The sequence below is a fragment of the Punica granatum genome, chromosome 3, assembly GCF_007655135.1.
Source record: "Punica granatum isolate Tunisia-2019 chromosome 3, ASM765513v2, whole genome shotgun sequence".
Lineage (NCBI taxonomy): Eukaryota > Viridiplantae > Streptophyta > Magnoliopsida > Myrtales > Lythraceae > Punica > Punica granatum.
This window is the reverse complement of record NC_045129.1, coordinates 29,654,493-29,671,130: the sequence shown is the minus strand read 5'-3', so window position 1 is coordinate 29,671,130 and position 16,638 is coordinate 29,654,493. Positions and strand designations below refer to the sequence as shown.

The following is a 16,638-nucleotide window of genomic DNA, read 5'->3' as shown; positions in this document are numbered from 1 at the left end:
TTTAAGAATTTAAAACATTGAAAAATCAAACCAAAGGAAAGAAGTCGATGGAAGAGAGAGTAGGGGTAGCCCACTGTCGACCATCACTGCCCGAGACAAAATCTTCAGCGGCTTCTAAGGCGATTGGCGGCCTCGGTTAGGGCGATGGTGGGCAAATGTGAGCCACACCGCTCTTCCTTTTTATATTCCCCTATCTTTTCAAATAAATAAAAGAGAAAGGAAAGGGGCGGTGGTGGCCTCCGTCGATTACCGCCATCGCAGATAAGGCTTTCGGTAGCCTCCAATAACATCGCCTGAGGCAAAGGTGGTTGCGATGCGTCACTGCTGCCCCCTTTTTTTTTTCCTCTCTATTTTGCTTCCTTGTTCGAAAGTTTCAACTTTCTTTCGTTTCTTTTTTATTTTTTTTGTTCATCAAATTGAGGAAAATACTTTAAAAAATTGAAGGGCCTTATATGAATTTTTATGTAATGTAATGGCCTTATTCGGTAAAAAATAAATGTATAATCTTACAAGAAGAAAAATGGTGCATGAATTGATATTTTTCTTAAAATATAAATGTTTGATCCAAGTAGTCAATTGAGGCTAAGTCCATAATAAATGAAGTTGAGTATCAATTCTCTGAATGAGACCGTCGCATCTTACTCTAAATGGTTATATGCCAAATTGAACTCCAAAAAGTTCGGGCACCGATCTCGAAAAGGTGTTACGTGACAAGCAGGATTTGTGGAAAATCTATATTTTCAAGCACGAAGCTGATAAAAGAGCATAAGCTGCAGCATAGAGATCTTGTCCATGGAGTTGACCTGTACCTCCCACAAGATATATATAGATAATAGACAAGGCAGAAAAGGAAATATATATAATTGAACATGTTGCCCAAAAGCTATTCTGATCTTAGGAAAGATTCAAATAAATTGTTGCCCAAAAACTATTCTGATCTTAGGAAAGATATTTAAATTAATTTTCCACCAGAAGCATGCATAGTACTTATGTTAATTGTTGAACTGTCATGGAGAGGATATCCGAAGTGGATGAGCTGCTTAACTTTATATATACATGCCCACCATGCATGCATGCATTGTTTTATGTATAACTCATTTATACTACTTTCTTACTTAGTTCCTAATTGTCCGAGGAGAGACTGAATGAAGTTTCAGAATTGTTCAGATCAGCTACAGAATCTGTGTATATTTTTGGGCGTAAATCTTGGTATCCAAAAGTTCAATTGGGTCTTAACTAATCCAATCGAGTTAAGTCGACCCATTAAGGGGTAAAACTCTCACAGTATGAATTTTCTGCATTCACAAGAATTTGAATCCCAAATCTTACTTAAGCGAAACAAGTGTCAAATCGGTTAAATCAATCCACTATCTTATAAGATGAAGAAAACGGGCTAGTTTGCTTTTGATAGATTCTCATTTCCTATCAAAATGAATTAATGGGTTCTCGATGGAAATCTTGTCCCAGGGGGTGTGGGCTTCACTTTCCCTAATAGCCATGTGGTTTTTCAAATTCTTTCTTCTCCTCCCAGAAGACACTACAATATTTAATAGCTAACACTGCAATATTAATCAACACGAGTTGATTTAAGCGTTTCAACTTTTGTTCCTTAAAATAAGGTCTATGGTTTGAGTTTTATGAATGAAAAAAAATCAATAATTAGATAGAATTTTACTTTTTAGTGGCTGAACATGTTCGAAATGGATTAGTCGGAGTCCATTGAATTTCTGAGTATCATGGTGTACACAAAAAAAAAACTATAGTAATATATTACAATTATATTCGTAATAATTAAATATATTTGCCAAACACAATAATTTTTCGTAATCCAAGATACTTTCCAAGAATTTTCATGAATCGGCTAATATTCCCATCATTTTTATCATTTTAAGTAATCTAACAATTCTTCAGCCAAACGACCCCTGAAATTACATTCTTTTTTCTTTTACCATTTCTTTTTTGCTGAAGGTTATTATTTTCTTTTTCACTTCTTCTCTATTATTTAACTTAAGTTGTGAGAATTTTGAGTACACAAGTAGGGAAAAAAAAAAAAAGAAAGAAAGAAGGGAAAATTGCACCCATATAGAGGGGACCCGAAAGTTCTCCGGTGATAACCTCGTCTTAGTGCGCCCCTCCTCTACGCCTTTGTGGCATTTTTTTCCCCCTTTATTTTAATTTTTTAACTTTAATATTGTCGCCACAGGTGCAGGGTTGGGCTACCGTGAAGGCTAGTTCAGCTTTCCATCTCCATTTTTATCGGGCACCTAATGGCACGTTAGATTTTTCAGTGAAATTTAGTTCCGTGCTACGATGTGTCAAGTTTAAAAGTGTAAATACTGTACTAGGGCGTGAAAAATGTATAAAAACCACGCTATGTAATGTTGGGCTGCAAAGATCTCCTCAGGAAGGGAAGAAACAATCTGCAGGACAACACACTGTTCTGATGAAATATTAGTTGTTCTGTTGGTTGTCTTGTTTTCCTATTTGCAGGAATTTCTGTTGCTTTGTGGATGAGCCTATGTGTATGGTTTGTGATGGTTTTGTTTTGGATGAACTGTTCTACTGTATTGATATTGGGAATTTTGGTCTTGTAATCTGAAGTTGTTCATCAATGAAGAGACTGCTGGAGTTCATCCAAAAAAAAAAAGAAAATAAAAACACCACGCTATGTGGTGTAATTTTTCCAAAAAGAAAGAAAGTTTACTTGAGTGAGTAACCTTGGTTCAGGTATGCGAGCTTCTTTCCTCGTAACTTCGTAAGATTCTTTGATCTGGTAGGCCTCACAACCTACCTTTGATTTAACTTAATTTTATTTTATTGGCTGCATATAAAATAATAACCAGTGTTTCTTCTTCAGTATAAGCAATTATCACAGTAAAGTAACATTTTCTTATACTTTGGAAGTGTCATTTAGATATCAGAACAGTTGAAGCCGTATACCAAAAAAAACAAACAAAAAAACAGAGAACTGAACAAATTAAAAAAAAAATGGTCTATTTGCTTCCACAGAAGGTTCATTATATTTTCATCAAAAATTTCCCCTGGCATGGGTATATGATGCAATATATTAAAGGTCATAATTGGATAAACAGTTTCCCTCATCAGTGTGACCATTCATACTTAAATTTTAGGAAAACTTTAGTTAATTCAAGACCTCGATCTAGTGGTCTGATGGTAACTCAACTTTGATTTAGCTTGAACCCGGGCCCTGCTTTCGGCTCATCAAATGAACACAATGGAAACATTTCCGAAGATGAACATTTTTTTTTTCGCAACTTGAAAACACAAGATCCTTGTGGAAAAAGCTAATGTTGATCAATTAGATACACCAAACGCAAGATTAGCCAAAAGAAGAAAAGGTGAAGGATACACCAAGTGTCCTGACTGGTGTGCTGGTTCAATATTTCAAGCAGTACGTTAATTAATTTTTAGTGGTTTTTGGGCTGTACCCTTCTATATGTCCTTGACTCTCATTTCCTTCTATGTACGAATCGTTCTCTCTCTATATATATGCAGCTTCACCACAAATCTAAGTGCAGCAGTTGCATGAAAAAAAATGATTAAGCACCTGAAGCTTGTTGTCCAATACGTCGAGAGACACTTCGTAATGCTTGTGCTCATCTTGAGTATTAACGTAGGGGCTCTACGTTTTAGCACCGACGAGATATTAGCCCTGTGGACCTCACTCCTTATTACTGATCCTATTCAAATCCTAAGCATATGTCTCGTGTTATTTCTCATTGCCACCATATACCTCATGTCAAGACCGAGAACGATATACCTAGTTGACCACGCATGCTTCAAGCCGCCCTTCACGTGCCGCGTCCCCTTCTCTACCTTCATGGAGCACTCTAGACTCATCCTGAGAGAAGCACCCGATAGCGTTGAGTTCCAGATGAGGCTTCTTGGTCGTTCAGGCCTCGGAGAAGAGACCTGCCTGCCCCCTGCCATTCACTATATTCCTCCAACTCCGACCTTGGAAGCTGCCAGGCGCGAGGCTGAGATGGTTATCTCCTCAGCCCTTGACTCGCTCTTCAAGCAGACAGGCTTAAAGGCTAAAGACATCGACATCCTCATTGTCAACTGTAGCCTTTTCTCGCCGACTCCCTCCTTGTCGGCTATGGTGGTCAACAAATACAAGCTTAGAAGCAACATTAAGAGCTTCAACCTATCGGGTATGGGGTGCAGTGCGGGGTTGATATCCATCAGTCTTGCCCAAGACCTCCTTGAGGTACATTCCAACTCGAATGCGGTTGTTGTGAGCACTGAGATAATCACACCGAATTACTACCAAGGGAAAGACAAAGACAAGCTCCTCCCTAATTGCCTGTTTCGCATGGGCGGGGCTGCAATCTTATTGTCGAACCGGTGGTCTGACCGCTGGCGAGCCAAGTATAGGTTGGTCCACGTGGTTCGCACCCACAGGGGCTCAGACAATGAAGCATATAAGTGTGTCTTCGAGGAGCAAGACGGAGAAGGCAAGGTGGGCATCTCGTTATCGAAAGATCTCATGAAGATAGCGGGTTCAGCCCTGGAGAGAAATATAACCACCCTCGGGCCTCTCGTTCTTCCAGTGTCCGAGCAAGTGATGTTTGTCCTCAACATGATCGGTAGGAAATTCCTTAAAAGGCAATGGAACGCTTATATGCCCAACTTCAAGAGGGCATTCGAGCACTTCTGTATTCACGCAGGTGGGAGGGCAGTCATCGACGTACTGCAGAAGAGGCTGGACCTGTCTGACGAGCACGTGGAGGCATCGAGAATGACTCTTCACAGGTTTGGGAACACGTCCTCATCATCCCTCTGGTATGAGCTGAGCTACATCGAGGCCAAGGGGAGGATGAAGAAAGGAGACAGGGTGTGGCAGATCGCTTTCGGGAGCGGGTTTAAGTGTAACAGTGCGGTCTGGAAGTGCAATCGAAGGATCAAGACAACAATAACCAATAGTCCTTGGAGTGATTGCATTGACCGATACCCTATCGATGTTCCAAAAGTTGCAATCCTTTAAACAAGTCTCATGATTGTGTGTATCTGACATATCTGTGTTCTGTTCTCATGTTTTTCTTCCTTTTCCTTTTTTCTTCTTCTTTTTCCGAGTCAAATTGTAGTCTTTTCCTTCCAATGTTGTTAACTGTGCCTCTATGTGTTGTGCCAGGATTTTGATGAGATGGTTACTCTAGAAGGATATTCTCTCTCTCTGTTTTTTTTTTTGATGTGCACCACCTACTGATTGGATGTTTAAAGGATGGAACTTTCTAATCGTGGATTTTTCTTCATTCATAGTATTTAAACCCGTAAATTCAGAACTTTAACAACCTAAATTAGATTTCCGAACAGGGAGATCTTATTTTAGGTTATTTTCCTTCATGCTGAGGCTGCAAACCTAAGCCCTTCCCGGGCAAATTTAAACAGGCCACCTAGGCCGGGCTGGCATGCTGGTTAAGATTATTTATCCACAACCTCGTATTATTGTCTTGCACCAAAGTGTTGATTGCACTCGTTATTTCTAAACACTTGATTTCGAACACCTAATGTTAGACAATTGGAGGACCAAGTATGTCATAATCGTGTAAACGAAAGGTGCTTGAACTTTCGTCTGTTCAGAGCAGCGACTAGGACAAGCACACGGATTGCACTAAAAAGGGGCTGGATCTGATCCTCTAAATAGTGATCAGGTTACCATGCTTTTAAGATGATTATATAAAATAGAATGTGGGGTTCAAAAGCATAGAGGGCGGTGTCCTAGGAAATAGCCAATTAAATCAATTGGTGTAGAATGTTGAATATAATAGATAACAGATTAATTACAACGGTTAATACTTCATAGATATTGAATGAATGCCAGATATTATTGGAGTCCAAATTAGTCCATATCATACGAATTTGAAAGCATAAGAAAGCAAATCTGGGAGGCCCTCGATGCCTCCGACAACCTCGCTTAACAGGGCGCTTACCAGCCAAGGGCTCACGATCTCCTTTTTTTCGGTTACAAGAAAGGCCCAATGGCCTATTACAATGAAATAACGATCTCCTCTTCCCCTCCTAACTGTTTAAGTAAACAAACTCAAAAGCTTCCAAATTTATCTAATCCATAGCAATTTCCTTCTTAAGATGAGATTCATCAACCAACTCTCCGTCTGGATAGAAAATAACTGCGGAAAAGGAAAGATAGATAAGAGGATATATAGTACGGAATTTTTCTTCAAATCCCGTACAAGTTTTCCTTCCTCCGTCCCATTTCCTCCATTCCCTCGTATAGTTTTCCTTTCCTCCCATCCCTTTTCCTCCATTTCCCTCGTATCCAAACAACGTACCAAAACAAAGCATAAGAGTAGCTGAAAATGTTCACTCTCCTCTTTTTGACCACATCGCTCGAGGGAGCCCCGTTTCTTTGATAGTCTTCCGACAGATCCCAAAACAACAACGGCAAGGTGCAGTGTTTTGCATTACTTTAAGTAAAACATAGAAAATCTGTGCAAGACGATTAAATGAGAAGCTTAACTCAATCTTTTTATACAGACAAACCTACAATGGCTCCAAAGTAGCGCAGCTCGACAATTATAAACATGGAAAGGCAAAGATTCTACAGGAAGACCATGTCCGAGAAGGGGCTGCTTGATATTACAATTTTATGGTGGACAGGGGAGATTATAAGGAAAATTGAAAGGATCGCCCCTTAAAAATGTACTATATGGTTGGATGATGACTGCTAGGATGAATGGAGCTACAATTCCCAGCTGCAACAGAGGCCAAGGCTCAGAAGATGAGCTGAAATGGAACTCAGGCTTCGCAATCATTTCTCCACCCAAGAAGACAGCTAAATTGGCAGTTAAACCATCTGGAGAATCTCTCACTTACTCTCTGACATTCATGTTTGAGAACATATGTCAGCGCCTTTGACGCTTATTATCATAATGTCCCCAAGCACTGCCATACCCATCTCCATATCTGCTGCCCTGATATCTCATTTCAGGGCTTCCATTCATCATCCCGTAACCACCAATACCTATACAGAAGACCCGTAGAAATGGCTTGATATTTCAAAATTATTGCAGATATTGAAAAAGCAATTTATTTGTCTAACACTAGCAAGCAAGATGACTTTACCGAGTCCCTGTACTCTCCTCTCTGCGTTGAGCTGCTCTGCCCGCAGCTTCTCAATCTCACGAGCCATGGAAACAAGATTCTTTTCCATTGCATCCTTTTGTTCAGCTTGTTCCTCATGGGCTTTCTTCTCGAATTCTAAAGCTCGCCTATTGATTTTACGAAGAAAATGTTGCAGAGAAGAATTTATCAATTTCTAATCACTATATAAGTGCACCTCTGCCTGAACTTCAGTAAAACATAAGTTAGAACCAAGAGCGGAAGAATCTATTAGCTAAAGAATCTAACTTCGAACCTGGCCTCATAAAGCTCTTTGCGGAGAACATCGAAATCAGCCCTCATGGGAATTAGCTGCTGGTTCTCAGCTTGTAATCTAGTGGCATCCTTAGTGAGACCCTGTACCTGGGCAGACAAATCCTGCCTTATAGCGTTCAGTTTCTGAACTTCATTTCTAAGCTGCACAACCTCCTTTCTCACAGGTTCAGCAGCGCGCAGCAGGGCTTCTAGTTTCAGTTTATTATCAATTAATTCCCTTTTCTGCGCCTCTTTTTCCGCCCGAAGTTTCAGTATACCCTGCCCTAATCTATGGATCTCATCCTTAGCAGCCCTTAGTTCTCGCTGCAGATGCGTATTGTCATCTATAATAGCACGATTCTCAGCAACGATCCTCTGCATCTCTCTATGTTTAATTTCAAGTTCTTCTTCCAAAGCTGCAGGATGAAGAGGAGGAAGTGGTCCAAGGCGTCGTGTAAGAAGAGGTGGAGGCAGCCCATCTCGAAAATCTCTGAAATTTTCGGGATGGCGACTGACACGATTTCTTCCTGCCATATTATTCTGCAGAAAGGATGCAAAGGTAACTAACTATTTGAATGGAATTATCATACAATCTTTGACCCAGAAGGGCTAAGCAGTCTGCGTATTCTGCTTTATTAAGGGCTACTAAAACTGTATAAATGGTCACTTGCCCTAAAATGGCAAAAGCTAAAAAGTTGCATCAGATCTATTCCTTCCTGTCTAGAGTGAGAACTAGCTCTAAATTTCATCATCCAATGAAAAATTCTCCTCTCTCCACTCCCAAGAACAGGTTAACATGCACAAAGATCTCCAATCCAAACAAAGATATCTTAAGAGTAAGTAAATGGAGAACCTTCTGCTCTTTCTGATTATAACCATATCATATCCACCAACAGGTAGTCCACTACTGTAGAGGGGCCACAAATCTATGGAGCAGTAGACAATTACACCAACCTACAGGGAAGGGCTCTTCAACCAGAAACTAGAATATCAATTCAGTCTTCTTAACTATTACTGTTTCTCACCCATAACCAAAAAATTTCCTTGCATTTTCATTAGTATCTCAGAACTGAATATACTTAAAACAACTAAGTCGATCATATGCTCCAGTGGGTGCAGTTGAAGCATGCACCTCAACTAGCCTTCTAAGATTGCACATCACTGATTTCCGCTGCTTAAGCTTACGCGGATTGCCCTTAATCTAGGATTTGCATCCCAACCCATGTACCACTCTTACTCTTTCCTATGTTAGAAAGGTGGTAATAACAAAATCAGAATCCTTGCTTTTCTGCAAGATGATGCGGAATATGCTATCTTATAAATCTTTGCATATCAGCACCTCCCACTTGTAAATCGCAAGACCAAGTAAGTAAACTTGCATGGACAAAGATTTACAAACACCACCCAAGCTTATAATCCAGTTGGATAGTCTACATCAAGAAGCAACAGCTTGAAGCCAGAACTTCCACAGGATGTTCAAACGCCAGCCCTTTCATCAATACATTTTCATATGCCTCCGGTCTCAATAATTCACAGTCTGCTTTGATAAATTTCAGATTGCCAAAAATGAATTGAGTCGCTCCTCTATAATCCAGAGAAATCCTATAAAAAACTCAACATTGCCGACTTCAAGCCATTAAATCTAACTCTTGCTTAGATTGACTGCCAGCTGAAATCATACTTCATAACTGATTAACGGCAGCGGAACCAAAAATGATGCATTTAGCATCCACCTTATGGACAATCATTGCTAGTCTGTCATCAAAATGGGCTCCCCTATTTGCTTAGATACAATCTCAGCATAAGCGCTCTGGAAGTATTTGCATTTTGGTTTCTACCAAGGCAAAATGGTTCCGTATCTTCGCCAGAAAGGAGTTTTTTGAAGAAAATTAAGCTCGGTTCAGGCTCAAAATATATTCCAAGATAGAAATTTAAACATCAGCATAGGCAGGCATTGGTTTCATACTGGATTTTTCTTCACATAAGGGAACCGATAATCCAGCCAATAATAATACTTAATAATTAAGCTGCAACCTCCACAATTGGAAAGAAGAAACCTCGACTGCAAGAGAATCAAGCAGTTCTCCCAATATCTAAATGACAGAGAAGCTAGCAAGAGATTAAAAAGATAAAAAAAAAAAGGAGCTGGTATAGCTCAAATTGACACCATTAACACCAGTATGAACATGAAAAGAACAAGATAAATTTTTCTTCAGCAGCAAGAACTCAATTCGTTCCCGAGAGCAAGCTACTATAAAACTAAGCAGATGAGATGCAGAGAATTCATGGTAACAGTTCTGCTCCGGTCAAGTACAGCTTGAGATACGAAACGAAGAATAAAATCACAATTACCGGAAACGACGGATTGGCAATGGAGGTTGCTGGAACTGATTCCCGGAAAATTTCAATGGCTTTTGGCAATTGAAGGAAAACCCTAATTTGCCATCCCGACGATCAATTCTTTCAATTTGTTCTTTCTTCACTGGCGCTCATGCTTCCATGAAAAAGGTAAGCTGTCGTGTTTCCGCCATACCGGGCCTATGCTCCGTGGGCCGAGTCCTTTCTCTGGGCTTTAAGTTATTTCTACCTGCAATGGACTTTTCTGTCCTAATATATATAAGGAAAATGAACCAAATAATCAAACTTTACTCCTTTTTTTTTCTTATGAAAAATACACAAACTTTTCAATCGTTGTACCATCTACCATCCATCCATCATTCCGTCACACTTAGTGACACGGTAGACTAATGGAGCTGAGTCGAATGACAGTGGCTGAGTTAGCCGTCTGTAATTGGACTAGTGGGTATCATTGGTTTTGACTCCAATATTTGGGGCAAAATAGCGCCTAGCAAACGAAAATTGCGCCTCTTGAGAGCACAAGAGCAAGACCAATCGCTGAAGAGTTGGTGCAATTTCGTGGGAATGGTTATTCTAGAAGACATAGGTACTCCCGATTTTAGTTGAGTGGTTGTCATACTACTGTGGTCCCAAAGAGAGTCGCTCCATTGTCAAACTATTGTCTGGAGTGGTCCTCTACCAGTCTTTAGTCTATTGCTGTGGTCCCCTACCTGTCATGCAAAGAAATTTCCAAATAATCCGAGGCTCATATAACAATGTAAGTGGTGCTACATGTTAGGTTTGTTGCAATTGTGATCATTGTATAGGGTTTACTGCTAAGTGCTTTGATTACTGATTGTTTCATGAGTGATTGACTGTTTAAACATATATTAATACTGATGTTGTATTTTATTTTTATGTAGGAAAGGACGCATGTTTAGAATTCGTTTGTATCATGGCGGGAAGATGGTGTTTGAACCTCGGGTGGACTATGTTGGGGGTAAGTTGAAACTTAATGTCTCTACAGGAGTTGAGAAGCATATTGAAGGACATGAGTTATAAAGATCCTAAGAGATATTGGTATAGGGTTCTTAGAAGCCTGCGAGATGGCTAAAGTTGGGGTGCAAAATGGATTTATTGATGTATATGTAGAAGCAGATAAGGCTAATGATGTAAATGCTGGTATGGTTATTGGTTAGGATAATGATGAAGTTGATGAGTATAATTCAGATGAAGATCCGGAGTATGTGGCTAATGATGATGATGATCCTAACTCTCTTCAATTAGATGGTAGTGAATATGGTAGTGAAGAAGACAATGATAAGTTCACTAAAGTTACGAGGAATAAGAAGATATTAAGGGAATTAGGAAGAATAATGAGGAGCATGGAGTTAAAGGAGGTTCAGAATTAAGCAAGGACATGGTGCTCAACAAGGGTGGTGGAGCAGAGCAGAACAAGTGACAGAGTAAGGGGTACGACAAGGGGAAGAGCAAGTGGCACAGTAAGGGGCAAAGCAACTAACAAGAGAATGATCATATTACAACAGTCAATATGCACAATCAAGTGATGAAGTTATCACCCTAGCAACTAGTGAAGAGAATGTTGAAAGTAGTGACAGAAAAGGAAAGGGGAAGGCATACATGTTTAAAAAAGGCAAATGAGATAACATCTATGGCTAGGAATGAAATTTAAATCTCCCAAAAAATTCAAATTGATTATGCAGAATTATGTAGTGCATAATAGCAAGGCTATTAGTTGGAGAAGAAGTGCCTCAGACATGATGGAAGCACATTGTGCTATCAATTGTCCATGGAAAATCTTGACAAGTTGGACACAAGAAAAAGACGCCTTTATGGTTAAGGTATATGAGCCTGAGTATAGATGTTCCAGATCTGCAAGGAACAAACAAGTTATAGTTAAGTGGGTTGCTAAGCAATATCTAGAAAGAATTAGAGCAAATCCTAAATGGAAAGTTAAGTATATGCACACAGGGTTTGAGAAGAAATTTGTTGTTAAAGTTTGTCAAGCCACAATGTACAAAGCAAAAGCACTTGCAATTGAGATAATTGAGGGGGCAATAACTGATCATTACAACCTCATTCTATCCTATTTAGCTAAGTTAAGGAGGATGAACATAATGAGTTTGTTTGATATTCAACTTGATAGGCATGATCATCAATCAGGAGGTACTTTCAAGAGGCTATATGTGGGTTTTGAATCATTGTTAGATGGTTTTTTAAATGACTGTAGACAAGTTATCAGTCTCGATGGATGTTTCTTGAAGACACATGTTGGGGGTCAGCTACTATCTGCAGTTAGTAGAGACGGGAACAATTACATATTCCTAATTGCTTGGTCAGTTGTTGAAGGAGAGAATGAACAATCGTGGACATGGTTTCTCATTAGGTTATGTGATAGTTTGAACATAAATGATGGATTTGGGTGGACAATTATTAATGATCAACAGAAGTTAAGATATCTAATGAAGTTTACTTGATTCATGGTTTAATACTAATCTCATTATCTTTGAATATGATTTCTCATTATGTAATTACTTTATATTGCGGGGGCTTCAAGATGCCGTCAAACCGTTGATGCCAAATGTTGAGCACATGAATTGTGCTAGGCATATCTATGCTAATTGGAAGAAGAACCATGCTGGATATGCTTTAAAGAGTGTATTTTGGAGGGTTGTGAAGAGCAATGCAGAAATAGATTTCTTTGAAGGCTGCAGAAGATTTTGAGATTGTTGGAGTGGATAAGTTCTGTAGAAGCAAGATCAACACAGTGAATAGATGTGAAGTCATCGATAACAACATGTCAAAATGCTTCAATAGTTGGATATTGAAGGCCAGAAACAAGCCAATCATTGAAATGTTAGAGTCCATCAGAAGATATATAATGAAAAGGCTGAGTGATAAAATGGCTATGATTGATAAATCAACTGACATATTACCCCCAAGGATCAAGAAAAATTTAGAATTGAACAAGGAGATAAGTGCTTGGTGCACTACAACATATGCTGGTAAGAAAACCTTTGAAGTGCAACACTTTGTCAATACCTAGGTAGTAGATCTAGAGGATTTGACATGTACATGCAGGGCTTGGTAACTCACTGGTATACCTTACCCTCATGCAATTGCATGCATATACTAGAATGGAAATGAGGTTGAAAACTTTGTAGATGACAATTTGACTATGTCGGTGTATCGTATGGCATATGAACGGATGATTCCTCCAATCAATGGCCAAAGGATGTAGGAGAGAGTTGAATCTGAACCAAATAAGAGACAACCAGGTAGGCCGAAGAATGCAAAGAGAAAGGATAAGGGTGAGGGAAATGGAAATACTAGTAGACTTTCCAAAAATGGTGTTCATATGAGGTGCACCATATGCAAGGAGTATGATTATAACAATAAGACATGCAAAAACAGTGGGTCGGTGCAAGCTGAAACCTCAACCAGTCAAATAAGTTTTCAACTAATTCTTTAAGTGTGAATTTTGTTATTTTACTTCACAATCATCTTTACTCATAAATGTGATCTATAGGTGAAGAAAAGGGGAATGAGGAAAGCCCATAAGGTTAGTGAACCTTCAAATGCACAAGGAACAAATGACGCATCTAAAGTACCTCAAACACAAGGACTTACAACTGAAGGTTTTGTAACTAAATCACCCACAACTTAACATGGAATGGCATCACAGTCCAAGAAAAGGGTACATGCATCATCCAATGAACATGTAGATGGATCAGCCCAAGTAACTGTATTTGAGAGACCATTTAAGGTACCAGCTTAGTTTTGCATTTGGTTTTTGTTTTTGTTAAGATGGACCTAACCAATATCCAATAGGTTATGACTATTTGGTTTGCCAATGTTGAGCAAGGAATGGCTCAGGTGAATCAAGTTCAGGTGAATGAACCTTAGGTGAATCAACATCGAGTATCCTAAGCTCAGGTGAATCAAGCTCAGTTCAATCAAGTAGTATATGCTGTAGAGATGAGACCAAAGCTCCCTGTAAGTGGTAACCTTATCATTCTTACCTTAAACAACTTAGTTCAGATGAATCAAGTGTGCTTTATCATTGCCCCCAACAGGTTAGGAGGAATCTCGACTTGCCATCTCAACTTGGTTCAACTTCAAGCTCTAGGTTTAGCACTCTACAATCTTTGAAGAGACTCTTTCATAAAAAGATGAGACAAGCAACAAAAGGTGTTGAGGTAGTACAGAGTATTGAAATAGGAATGATGTATATCCGTGTACATTATATGCTTTCTTGAAATCTACTAATATTCTTAATGCGATGATCCTTTGTTTCATGAACATGTGCCTGGTGAAGAAATTAGAACCGGCTATGTGGGGAGGCTTAGAGGGCAATTTACAAGCAGAAGCAGCAACACCTCCATATCTACAATTGAGACTCAGCAGTAGGATTTTCAGCAACTAAGGAACAACCCATCCACACTACCTAATGGGGGACACTAGCATGGTGGTCAACATAGCAGCAACAACAAGGCAATTACACTAAGAAGAAGTCCCAGGTTTAGATAGAGATCACGACATCAGTGAAGGGCAGTTGGAGATTTGGTGTTGTGATTACCGTTTTTGTTGTTGGTGAAGGTTGATGAAGTGGATCTTATTGTGCAATTTTTTATTAGCTAGTGATACTTTTTGATGTGATTAATTGATGGATATGTATTTTGTTGGCTAAAAAACTTGTGCAGTTTTAAGTAGTCTTTGTGAGGGCATAAAAAAACTGATTTGATGCTTTGTATAAGGTGTGCGCTTTGGTTAATCTTATAAAGATATAAAACATATATTTTAAGTGATGGTCATTTTGTAAAGGCAGTGCCAAGTGCTTTATCAGTTAATGAAGTAACATTTTTCTTATATTTCACATGGTTCTTCTTCACTTCCCCTTACTTTTACCATAGCATTAGAAGATATGAGAGAAGAAAGTTGAAATTCATAAGAGGACGAGCCAACTTTGTCCTTGAAATTCATTACATGATAAGCAAGTTTACAAGGTCATTATAAAAGAAGTGAATGGAATATGGCCATTCCAAGCAAAAAAGTAAACCAAACATGATTCCCTAGGAACACTGATTGCCTTTCATCTTCCATAGTCAAGGCAACAACCTTCTTTGCTCAGTTTTTGCACCACCAAACACATAACAAGCAAAAAAAAACAAAAAAAGCAAAAAGAGACAACAACACCAAGGAACACAGATTCCCTTTCATCTTCCCAAACCTTTTCCCTTTTTTTCTTTGCATTCTGCAGCTGTAAAGTCAGCTTCTTTATCTCGGTTTCTAGCACAATGTTCCTCCACTTCAATGTTGTTGCTTTATCTTCCAAAGTTCTAATTTCTTCAGGTGCTCCTAGAGAGCTTTTTTCTCCTTAGACAAATATCTCAACACTTGCTTTGTGAGTAGGTTGTCATTGGGATCAATCCACTCGAAGAATTTACAATCATCATTTTGCTACATACTATCAAAATCAATTACATTCTATCATAAACAACAAATGCGATAATAGTGAACACACATGATAAATACATATCTTCCAAAATTTGCATGCCCACAATCTTCTTCTTGGATTGTTGTAGCTCCACGAAGTTAAAATCAAAGCTTTGCATTTGTGATAACATACCTTGACATGTCCATATTTTAAAGAAGATTTGGCTTCTTCCACTTCAATTGACTCAAAGCTCGCAACCATTACAATTGCTCTTTCTATCTCAAATTCGAAATCGAAATCGAAAGGCGAAGAAGACACTATGATGCCCGTTTAGGGAATTTGAGATATGAGCTCCCAATTCTATTGATTACAAACTTAGGGCTTTAATGTTCTTCCCCATTTCCCATTCTCTGCCCTAATTTCACCACCCCTCTCCCGAGTCAACTTGCAATTTTGCCCCAAACTAAAGGAATATAGAGATATTGGGCCCACAAAGACAAGTCACCTCTAACTACAGATGGATAAATCCTTTACCGTCATCTAACTCACCTCCGTTAGTCTGCCATGTCACCAAGTGTGACGGAATGATGGATGGACGGTAGATGGTATAACGATAAAGAAGTTCTTGTATATTTCACAGAAAAAAAGATTGTGATAAAATGTAGCAAAAGGGTAAAGTTTGTGATTATTTGAGTCATTTTCCCCATATATAAGGAATTAAATAGTAAGGAAAGTTATTTTTCCTCATATGAGACCACAGTAATTAGTTTTTTTCCAGTGAAAAAAAGTGTTTGGGGATGGAGTACTAAGGCTACTCCCCTTCCAATAAATGCATTTCCCGATAGCTTGATTATTGTAACTCCATTAATTTAGTTATTCGAAAAAAATCCGTTAATTTAGTTGTTGCTAATTAAAGCACTGGTTAGTTTTCTAAACGAATACTTATATTAACGGTATCATAGCCTTTTCTTTGGGCTTTAAATAATTTCTACCTGTAATGTAATGGTATTTTCTATTCTAATGTAAGGAATAATAAGCAATATTATTTTCGCTAAAATGCAATTGCATTGTTCACCAAAAAAAAAAGCAATTATATTTATTTTGAGATATTTCTCTCGCAATTACGGAAATGGAAAATCTAACGGTACTCCCTCTTCCAATAAATGTGTTTCTGCAAAATTTGAACATGTGTTCTTGATTTTAATACTGCTTATTACTTAACCAACAATTTGATTATTGTAACTAAATTAATTTCATTATTTATAAAAAAAGAAAAGAAAATTCATTAATTTACTTGTCATTAATTAAAGCACATAGAGTCATCTATATATAATTATAAAAGTTGGAACAAAGCGCCGAAAAATGCCACATAGAATTAATCTAGTTTTTTTTATACACCTTCTTAGCATCTTCACATAAACAAAGCATAGACTTTCATACCCTAT

The 16,638-nt window shown here is 38.5% G+C and overlaps 2 protein-coding genes across 2 annotated transcripts; one reads left to right on the top strand and one right to left on the bottom strand.

The window, feature by feature from the left end:
* Nucleotides 1-3,510: 3,510 nt before the first annotated feature.
* Nucleotides 3,511-5,163, top strand: LOC116200984 (3-ketoacyl-CoA synthase 6-like). Its single transcript, XM_031532019.1, has one exon. It carries the CDS (start codon nucleotides 3,557-3,559, stop codon nucleotides 5,006-5,008), a length of 1,452 nt encoding a protein of 483 aa, XP_031387879.1. The 5' UTR covers nucleotides 3,511-3,556; the 3' UTR covers nucleotides 5,009-5,163.
* Nucleotides 5,164-6,415: 1,252 nt separating this feature from the next.
* On the bottom strand, nucleotides 6,416-9,935 carry LOC116200985 (protein FLX-like 3). The gene is made up of 4 exons (XM_031532020.1): nucleotides 9,751-9,935; nucleotides 7,400-7,938; nucleotides 7,108-7,253; nucleotides 6,416-7,006 (listed from the first exon to the last, which is right to left on the bottom strand). The coding sequence occupies exons 2-4, from the start codon at nucleotides 7,930-7,932 to the stop codon at nucleotides 6,888-6,890; spliced, it is 798 nt and encodes a 265-aa protein (XP_031387880.1). The 5' UTR covers nucleotides 7,933-7,938; nucleotides 9,751-9,935; the 3' UTR covers nucleotides 6,416-6,887.
* Nucleotides 9,936-16,638: the final 6,703 nt, after the last annotated feature.